The following is a 9,794-nucleotide window of genomic DNA, read 5'->3' as shown; positions in this document are numbered from 1 at the left end:
CTGAACAACAAACCAGGAAGTTAGCTTCTCTCACAGCAGCTAAGGCTACGCTAACGGCTAGCGGCTATGTCTGAACAAACAAACCAGGAAGCTAGCTTCTCTCACAGCAGCTAAGGCTACGCTAATGGCTAGCGGCTGAGTTAGCAGGCAGCCACAGATTAACCTGGAACAGAGTCTGGAAAACAATAATGAAAACAGCTTTAACATGTTTCTGTACTTGACTTCTCCCGTTGCATTGTGGGATGCTGAAGGCCGTAACTACTGTAGTTAAGGCTCAGACAGAACAACACCAACGAGGTGAACTCCCTGCACAGCTCACACTGATTTCTGTGGTCGTCTGAATCTCATTTGCATAAATTTGAAATCTCAACTTTATGCAAACCGAGTGCGTCCGGCCACCGAAATGCCCGCAAACCTTCTGGAGAACCGTCACTGACACAAAGTGAAGCAGCTCCAGTAGGTGGCGCTGCCTCGGCCTCCAGCTCTGCTGAGACCAACCAGAACACGTCCTTTAACTCACATCGGTCTGTCGGACTTCCTTCACTACGAGACATCGTCACAATCAGGAGCATCCCGTCTCAGACTGATGCTGAAACCTGGTCCAGGCGTCTGGAGCTTCCAGGCCGGACTGTTGTCTCCTGATTATCAGGACGTCCTGATATAATCCTCCAGAACTAAACGCTGCACGTTGAAACCCAGTGATTTGATCTATCTGGGCTGTTTCAAACAAGCAGTGTTTTCTGTGAAAAGCCAAACTCCTGACTGTGGAGGTTCATATTGAGCTGCAGTCAGAACGTCTTTATGGCTTCATCACTTCTCTGCTCGTTAACATCAGGTTACAGAACAGAGTCAGCTTTAGGTAACTAAAGAGGCTGCAATGTTATGGAAAATACTAATGATCTGACTAATTTAAACATCAAATCTGAGGTCCTACAATACTGTATAAACTACTAATTATCTGACTCATTTTAATTAAATCTAAGACCCTACAATGTCATAAAAACATAAATTCTGACATAAATATGACAGAACCTCCAGTATTCTGAGCAGCATGGAGACTATAACAGGCCTGTAGAACAATCTGAGCTTTAACTTGACTCATTAGTTGTGATGTAAACATAAATAAACGTTGCTGCGTATCGTCCTGTCAACAAACCGCTCCAACAGAACCACCAGTGCAGCCTGTTATCTCCCATCACTGAAGGCTTCCTCCATCAGAGATAAGGCCTCGCTGTGTAATGAAGACAATCCAGTGCTCAGCAGCAGGGTTGACTCGTCAGCTGACTGCCCCGTAAAGATCCTCATAAAAAGCCCTGATAACAGAGACACCTGTCACAGGTGCAGCTCCGCCCCCACGCCGGTCTGACGCCACTTTTCATGGCGATAAAAACCGAAGGGAGCAGCTACAGGAACAGGGTGTTTGCTTACGGTGGATGAAGGTGGATGAAGGTGGAGCTGGGAGGACGGAGTACGAACCTGTCAGGATGGTCTGGAAGGCCGTCTCCACGTTGGTGGAGTCCAGAGCCGACGTCTCCAGGAAAGATAAACCGTTCTTCTCTGCAGGGGGAGAGGTCAGCAGTCAGATACGAAGCATTCCACAGATAGCGAGCCAGTCGGACCCGTTACACAGAAACATGTGAAACCAACTGAGACAGACACCAGACCAGAGGAATCAGCAGACCACCAGGCAGATAACCCTCCTCTGCTCAGAGCACAGCTTCAAGCTGCTGGATTGGTTTCAATGTTTTGAGGAGAAAATCTGATCTAGATTTCTGTGTTTCCATCTTCATTGGGCTCTGATTGTAGTTCTGATGGGAGCCTGTTGTTATCGCTCCTGTCTCACCCAGAGAAGAACATGGATTCACTACAGGCCAGCCCATAGTTTATAACGTCTGCAGGGGAACATTTCTACAACTCTAACGTAAATCTATGGAGGTCAGACGGTCGAGTTGCCCCTCATGTTTGACTATGCTGTGATTCTTCCTGATCAGTGGGCCAACAGGGTATCTGGAAAATTCACGTTTTCCACGTCTGTAAACGGTGAACGCCCGGAAATCTGGTCACCCACCAGGGTCCATGTGGACTCGTGACACGTTTAGTACGAGGAAAAACCAAACAAGACAATTCTCTATGGAGCAGTGAGAGCGCCAAATTACAAAAATAAATCAATAAAAGAATAATAAAATAAAAGCGGAAATAAAAAGAATAATAAATAAAATAAGAAATAATGTGGCAATATGAAGCAATGTAAAGAAAAGTCTGATAAAAGTAGAAATATAAAGACAAATAAATAAAACAATAAAAGACATTTCTATTCATTTATTTATTTTTACATTTTTTAAAATGATTTTTTAAAATAATTTTTTCATTTTTATGAAAAAAAACAAATATGTGCACAAAAATGTGAATGTCATTTTTCTGCACATATTTCCTTTGCTTTTAAAACATTATTTTAAAAAAAACATTTAAAAATAATAAAAAATGCATTTTAAAAAACAATTTAAAAAATAATAAATAAATTTAAAAAATAAAAAAATTATTATGTATATTATTTTATTTATTTGTGTTTATATTTCTACTTCTATCAGCCTTTTCTTTTATGGATTCATTTTTGATTAGCATTGCTTTATATTGCCACATTATTTATTTTATTTATTCTTCTTTTCATTTCCATGTTTACGTTACTTTTTTTTATTCATGTATTTGTAATCTCACTGCTCCATATTTCTCCGTCACCTCCCCGTTACGTTTCATCACTAACACCGGTGTAACAGAAGCGGTGGCTGAAGGACTCTGGAGGGCTTCCATGTGTTCGTGCTCTCTGTTTACGGAGCTCTAACAGCTGGAGGCGTTAAAATCTCCAGATGTTCTGTCCACCCACTGCTCGACACACCTCAGGAATAATCACATCAGTTTATAATTCATAGTGGTTATCGAAGTAGAAGCAGCAGGACTTCAGTTGGGCTTTGATTTGTTCAGCTCAGTTCTAAAATCTCCAGATGCCCACTGTGCTCGACACACCTCCGTAACAACCGCACCAACACGGGGCTGCGGTTTGATCTGAAACCAGCTGCTAGCATGAACTGGCTCAAAGGCGTTCCTGGTTAACTGCAGGTTAAAACAATGAGTCTCACCAGCGAAGGCCCGGGCCTCGTCGGTGGGGACGGCCCGGAGGTGGCGCAGGTCGCTCTTGTTGCCCACCAGCATGATGACGATGTTGCTGTCGGCGTGGTCTCTCAGCTCCTTCAGCCAGCGCTCCACGTTCTCGTAGGTTAGATGCTTGGCGATGTCGTAGACCAGCAGGGCTCCCACCGCCCCGCGGTAGTACCTGCAGCAGAGCCACCAGAACCAGAGCCTTAGAAGCAGCACAACAACACCAGGACCGGACAGAACATCTCGGCTAGTCTGTCGCTCCAGCTGAGATTTTAGTGTCCAGCAGCAGGAACACAGAGATGGACGTGAGTTTAGTGTTTGTATTCCTGCTCTGGGACCTGGTGTCTGCTCAGTAACGTCTGATGATCTCTGGGATCACAGAAAACACGCAGCTCAGCATATTAACCACTGGAGCTGCAGCAATTAATCAATTTAGTGATCAGCTATTTATTTAATTTTCAAAACCGATGAATCTGTCATTTTTTAAAAGATAAAAATCAAAAAGTTTGTTCTCTGGTTCCAGTTTTTATATTTTCTGGTGGCTTTACTGTCCTTAGAGGACATATTATGAAAGAATAAATGTGATTATATCTGATTTCTGGGGAAAACATGAAGGCTTGATCATAAAAATCATATTAATGTGACAGTTAACTGAAAACACGACTTTGTTTTCTTTGGATTTGGGAAAAACAAACAAACAACTAACGGTAATTAGCTGCATCCCTGATCAATAAATGTAGGGAAAAGCTAACGAAGAGGTGATGTGTGCTTTAAACAGCCTGAGAGGTGATTAAACCGTCAGAGGCCTGAACACGGACCTTAGAAACACTCGTCTCCGTGATTTCAAACACAATCAGGCATCAAACTGACTCTAAACCTGCGGTGAGCCACGTTTATAATTATTGATAACGAATCAGATGACCGGCTGTAACGTTAAACCCTCCGAGTGGCCACACAGCTGCTCGGTCAGACTCTGGTTCTGCTCGTCGCGGTGGACTCACGCCGACGTGATGGCCCGGTAGCGCTCCTGGCCGGCCGTGTCCCAGATCTGAGCCTTCACCGTCTTGCCGTCCACCTGGATGCTGCGCGTGGCGAACTCCACTCCGATGGTGCTCTTGCTCTCCAGGTTGAACTCGTTGCGGGTGAAGCGGGACAGCAGGTTACTCTTTCCCACCCCCGAGTCTCCGATGAGGACCACTGAGGCACAGAACGGACAGGAACACAGTTTAGCGCCACCGCTAGCAGCTGTCTGAGGTTTTATTAAGCTGCATGCTATCAAACTACAACACCAACACATTTAAAGCTGTTAATTATGAATATTTTATATATTAAAATGACAAAAAATAAAAGAAATTTAACAGTAATTGTGACATAAAGTGGAAAAGTTAACTTTTTGTGCCTCACTGACTTTCTCAGACTCTGACGTATTATCTCTGGATGAACTATTTGTTTTCTAAAATGTCAGAAAATGGTGAAAAATCTCAGCGCTTCCCAAACCAGATGTATTTTACTGTCATAGAGAAGAAATATTCACATTTAACAAGCTGCAATCAGAGAAATTAGACAAAAAACACTCTGTAGCTGTAGAACAACTCCACAAACCAGCATTTAAATCAGCTTTTTCAGTTTAGAGCCAATTTAAATCAGAACGAAACATAATGAAACCTGTCAGTGAAGCTTTAAAAGATTAATTGCTGCAGATGTTTGGTGAGAAATGAGGATCAGTGTTTCCTCAAAGGTCTCGTTTTGTCCACAAATACTCATTTTACTGTCACAGAGGAGGAAAGAAACCAGAAGATGTTCAAATTTAAGAAGCTGAAACAGTTGACAAGTGATGGATTAACTATTGCAGCCCTACTGCAAACTACTCACAGTGTCTGTCCTACAAACAGCTTGTACACTTATTTCTATATTTATAGTCTTTATTTAAGGATGCAGCTCATAGTTATTATCAGCTGATGGTTTTCTCTTCAAACTGCCAAAAAATTAGTGAGAAATTCTCACTATGATCAGACAAATCTACAAATATCTGGTCCAGAAGTATTCAGTTCACTACGATGTGCAGCAAAGACGGCATCAAATCTCACAGGAAGAATAAATACACTATTTTCAGACAATTTATTGGTTTATATTTCGCTATTTAATCGTATTTGTAAGTTGATTTGATGAACTTTACTGCCTTTAGGCTGCGTGTGAATAAAGGTGATTATTAGTAGCTGTCTGGAATCACACAGACACATGACAGCATATTAAACACTAGATTTAAAACAATTAATTTAGTAGATATCGACTATAAAATTAATTTTGAACTATTTTCATATCAGTATTTTTTAGAGGAAAAAAAACCTCAAAATTCTGAGCTCAGTTTTTTTTTTTTTTTTAAACCTGGTGTCTTTACTACTAACAAATATGACAGCAAACTGAATATTTCTGGCCAAAAAATTTGTCATCTGTTATTTTAGAGACCAAACAACTGATCGATTGATGCAGGAAAGTCATTCACACATCGATCCACAGCAGCTCCATCAAACCCTGAGCTGTACATATTTAAAGCATCAGTACTTTTAGCGAGCTAATGAATAACTGTATTGATGTTTCTGTGATATTTCTGCTGATCCAGATGTGGGTCGAACAGCTGTGTCTCCTCTGTTTACTTCAGCTGGACGTTTCTTTGCTCTTTTTGTTGACCGGCAGCAGCTTCAGTGCAGTTATTAATTAAACGGGCTAACGGTTAGCTTAGCCCGCTAGCTCCGTGAACGGAAGCGTTAAGGTTTTCCGTGCGTGCCTCTGCTCGGTAATGATCCGGTTCGCGGCTCTGGATGGATCTCATGAAGATAATGTGATAACGGTTAGGTGTGTCCGCGCCCACTGACAGCAAGCTAGCGGCGGCTAACTGCTAACGCTAGCCAAGACGTCCTGTCGGTTAACGATTAACTAGTCTGACGTGGTGACTTAACCAGCGCTTCCACATCTGTGGGTTAGAGAAGACTCGTTTGAAGCGACCTGCTCTAGTTAAACCCGCTGACATCCGGCAGAAAGCTCGGCGAGCAGCAGCCGGAGCACAAAGGCTGACGGGGGCTAGCTGAGCCTGACAGTTGATCAGCTGGCCTGGTTAGCATGTCGGCTAACAGCACAGCGACAGCAAGAACCATGAAAGCGCTGATTTACCTTTGAACAAATAATCGTATTCGTCATCTCTAGTGCCCATCGTCTTGTTAAGAAACGGTCAGTCCGAGATTTAACCTTATTTTTTAGTGAAAAGACGGCGGTCTGCTGTGTTTTACTCCTCCAACGGGAATATGTTTGGAAGCCGTACTTCCGTAGTTCTTCTTCTTCTTCGGTGGAATGAGGGCAGACGGAGCGAGCTGCGCCCTCCAGTGGACACAAGAAGAGGAAACTGAAAGGTGAACTTCACACAGCAGCGGCTCAGAAAGTATAAAGTGATAGACATGACATAAAAATGATGTAAGACAAAATAGAATAAATATAAAAAATGAAAAACAATACAGATACTAAACACTGTGTCACATGAATGAATGAATGAATGAATGAAAAATACTTTATTCATCCCAGAAGGGAAATTCAATATTCATAAAAAAAAAAATCATAAAACATATGACATAATGAATAATTGTGAGATGAACATTGTGTGTAGATTTACCCTTAAGGTGTAAAAAGCAGAGAAATATAATTACACAACTACACACATTGGATAGTTAGACAGTATGAAGGCAATCAGTGTTGCGCTGGATAGTTTCACACTATAAGTATAATATAAGTGAGAATATATAATAAACATGAAATGTTGCTGTTTAAATATTAAATATAGAAACGAGGTGTTACCTCATAAAATATGTCCTAATTTGCATCAGTGTCCAAAAGACAAAATATAATAACAATAAACACCTAAATGTGTATTTGTGGACGTTTCCTTTCGCACTCGTCTGAAAGAAGACGTGAATACACTGCTTGTAGTGTTTAAGTCATATTTATTTATAAAGCACATTCAGAAACAGCAGGTTATAAAACACAATAACTAACAAAAAAATAGAATAAAACAATTAGAATAAAGGACACGTCACAGGAAGAGATGGAGTTACAGCATTAAGTTCTATTTGGATCAGACGCTAAAGAGAAGAAGTTTGTCTTCAGCAGCAAAAGTTTCTAAAGTCTCAGCAGATCATTTTCCGGAGCAGCTAGTGCAGAGGCTCCATCACTAAAGATGGTTTCACAGCTTCCCTCAAAGCCTTTGAAACAAACTACAAGATGACATTTAGTTTTTTCAGTCTTTGGGCCAGAGATGTGGCTTCACATCTCAAAGAAGTTGAGCAGGCAGCTTTTATGTATATAGAAGAAGAACAGGAGGCCCAGGACGCTGCCCTGAGGAACTCCATGCATTTATTTCTTCTTGTAATCAGGAAGAAATTTTTTCCATTTCATATTCTGCAAACAGAAAACAAGAGAAGACATTAAAACCATGATTTCTGCTTTCAGTAATACCAGAAACACCAGCTGTTCTTACGTTTTTGCCCAACGACTTCTTGGTCTTCAGGTCCTCCAGAGACTCGTAGGTGTTGCCCTGGACGGCGGCGGCGGCGGCGGCGGCGGTGGCGGCGGCAGCGGCGGCGGCGGCGGTGGCTTCTCCTGGGATCAGCTCGTAGGTGTTGTCCGGAGGCCCAGTGGACCCCTGGGGAACCTCGGCGTACATGCCTTCACCCTGGGAGGCAGAACCTCCTCTGGGCCCGTCGGAGGACTGGTACAGCGGGTTGAACCTCTCCAGATCAGCACTGGGCATCTCGAGCTTCGGTCTCAGAGCTTCATCGAGCGAGAAGGTGAGGCAGGTGACCCTCTTCGGCATGAAGGAGGAGCTGCTGAGCCGGTTAGAGTACTCTTCCTCCTCCTCCTCTTCTTCCTCCATGTGGTCCAGTTGGGGCAAAGACAGACTCCTGGTCTCCACCTGAGTCGGCTCAGAACAGGTGAGTCCGGCCGGGCAGAGATCACCTGGGAAGGTTGAGTCGTTGGAGTCCGATGGCGGCTTCGGGTTTCCTCTGAGTCTCTCTGAACGACTGGAGTCGGTTTCGTTCGGATGAGTCGTCTCAGGTAAAGATCCACTCAGGGATCTCAGAGGAAGACCTCGTTTAGGCACCGGAGGAAGTCCCTAAAAAACAAAACCATCAGAATAAAGCTAGAAAATATCTGAAGACATTCTGAGTAAGCCAAGGCAGCTTGTTCTGTCCATGACGTCCTGCTATCATTATACATAAGGTATAATCTATAGAAGTACATTTTATTTTGAAAAGCCCTCTGTTTCACAAACCCTGATCAGACCCTTTTAACATCTTTGAGCTTTTGCTTTGAAAGTGTATCAATCAGCCAATCAGCTGTGAGTTACTGGCTGGTTGCAGCGAGCAGAGCAGGCGGACGAAGGATTAGACCCTAAAACAACCGTCACAACTCAGAAACAATAAGTCGTGTTGAAAAAGTTCTTCCAGCGCGTGAAGCTCAATCGTCTTATGAACGTTCTGACATATCTTCATGTCCGTTCTGTGTTTTATGCAGATTTGGTGGCAGGTTAGAGAGACTCATCATTTCTGATTTTCACCAACATCTTAGAGCTCCGATAAAACGGGAGTCAATGAGAGTTTTGCTCGAAACTCTGAGTTCTGCAGTGATTTATGAAAAACTATAAATCCTACAGCAATGAGACTCACGCTGGGTGGAAGAGGACAAAACTACTGACATTTATATCTATAAATTGTTCATGTGGAGGAGAAACTGTGAGAAGGAGGTGAATGTAAACTGAGCTCTTCTCATAAAATTAATTTTGGTCAATATTTAGAGCTGAAGAAAAATTCTGGATTTTCATAAAAACATTATTGAAACATGGATTCAGAGGAAGAACTTTTAAATGTAGATTCATCGGTTCAGTGTTCTGTTCAGCTCAGCTCAGGTCTTACCTGCGACAGCGTCATGGCGTCTGCAGACACCGTCCCCGTCAGCTTCCTGTTTTTGGATTTGGGCGGTAAAGCCGGCGGCGGCGCTGATGGAGCCTCGTGCTGCTGCTGGATCCTCTGGTTCTGTCCGGAGTCGCCCTGATGGTCGGGTTTCTGGCTCCACATGGACCTCAGAGCCTGAACACTGACTCCAGAACTGCTCTTGGAGTTGACCACGTCGTAGAGCTCACCTGAGTCCACCTGAACACAACCAACTCCGTCACTGTCTCTGAAAGTTCACCTGGATTCAGCAGAATAACAGGTGAGACGCTGACAAGATGCATCAAAGCTGCCTTTAAATAAATGTTTTCAGCAGCTTTTATTCACATTTTTTGAACAATTTGCTGTTATTTTATAGATTTTCCTGTTTTGTTACATTAAACAGGAAAAAAGTTAGAATTCATTATTAATAATTCTAATTAACTATATTATTATTATTATTGTTATTATTATTATTATTATTACTCAGTGTTGAACATCCAGCAGAACAACAACACTGATCTCTGAGGATGAAGCTGCTTCAGTACAAACTGGTTGTTGAAGAGTCAAACACACACATGCAGCAACTAGAACCATCAGTTCTGGTGATGCAGAAAGTTGTCCTAATCAAAGCCTCCTAACTTCTCCTGAGTGGTTCTGATCGACTCC

At 42.6% G+C, this 9,794-nt stretch overlaps 2 protein-coding genes across 2 annotated transcripts in view; both read right to left on the bottom strand.

The window, feature by feature from the left end:
- Nucleotides 1–353: 353 nt before the first annotated feature.
- On the bottom strand, nt 354–6,477 carry LOC103365819 (ras-related protein Rab-11A). Its single transcript, XM_008293367.1, has 5 exons — nt 6,322–6,477; nt 4,155–4,350; nt 3,135–3,328; nt 1,477–1,557; nt 354–1,313 (listed from the first exon to the last, which is right to left on the bottom strand). The coding sequence occupies exons 1-5, from the start codon at nt 6,359–6,361 to the stop codon at nt 1,186–1,188; spliced, it is 639 nt and encodes a 212-aa protein (XP_008291589.1). The 5' UTR covers nt 6,362–6,477; the 3' UTR covers nt 354–1,185.
- A 711-nt stretch (nt 6,478–7,188) lies between these two features.
- The window catches only part of LOC103365818 (hematopoietic SH2 domain-containing protein-like), a 5,967-nt gene continuing 3,361 nt past the window's right edge, over nt 7,189–9,794 (bottom strand). Inside the window, exons 4-6 of the mRNA XM_008293366.1 lie at nt 9,111–9,347; nt 7,676–8,311; nt 7,189–7,596 (exon numbers count right to left, since the gene is read on the bottom strand). Of these exons, the coding sequence (XP_008291588.1) occupies nt 7,552–7,596; nt 7,676–8,311; nt 9,111–9,347 (918 nt within the window). The 3' untranslated portion in view covers nt 7,189–7,551. The remainder of the gene's footprint in view (nt 7,597–7,675; nt 8,312–9,110; nt 9,348–9,794) is intronic.

This window comes from Stegastes partitus, unplaced genomic scaffold (assembly GCF_000690725.1).
Source record: "Stegastes partitus isolate 25-593 unplaced genomic scaffold, Stegastes_partitus-1.0.2 Scaffold878, whole genome shotgun sequence".
NCBI lineage: Eukaryota > Metazoa > Chordata > Actinopteri > Pomacentridae > Stegastes > Stegastes partitus.
This window is presented reverse-complemented; position numbering and strand designations above follow the sequence as displayed.

What these genes read in the sequence shown, in the direction of transcription:
- LOC103365819 (XM_008293367.1), bottom strand. Translation starts at nt 6,361, where the DNA reads ATGGGCACTAGAGATGACGAATACGATTATTTGTTCAAAG. An exon ending in ATACGATTATTTGTTCAAAG is followed by an intron (nt 4,351 to 6,321) that starts GTAAATCAGCGC and finishes TCTGTGCCTCAG; the next exon opens with TGGTCCTCATCGGAGACTCG. An exon ending in CTTCCAGACCATCCTGACAG is followed by an intron (nt 1,314 to 1,476) that starts GTTCGTACTCCG and finishes CTCTGTTATCAG; the next exon opens with GGCTTTTTATGAGGATCTTT.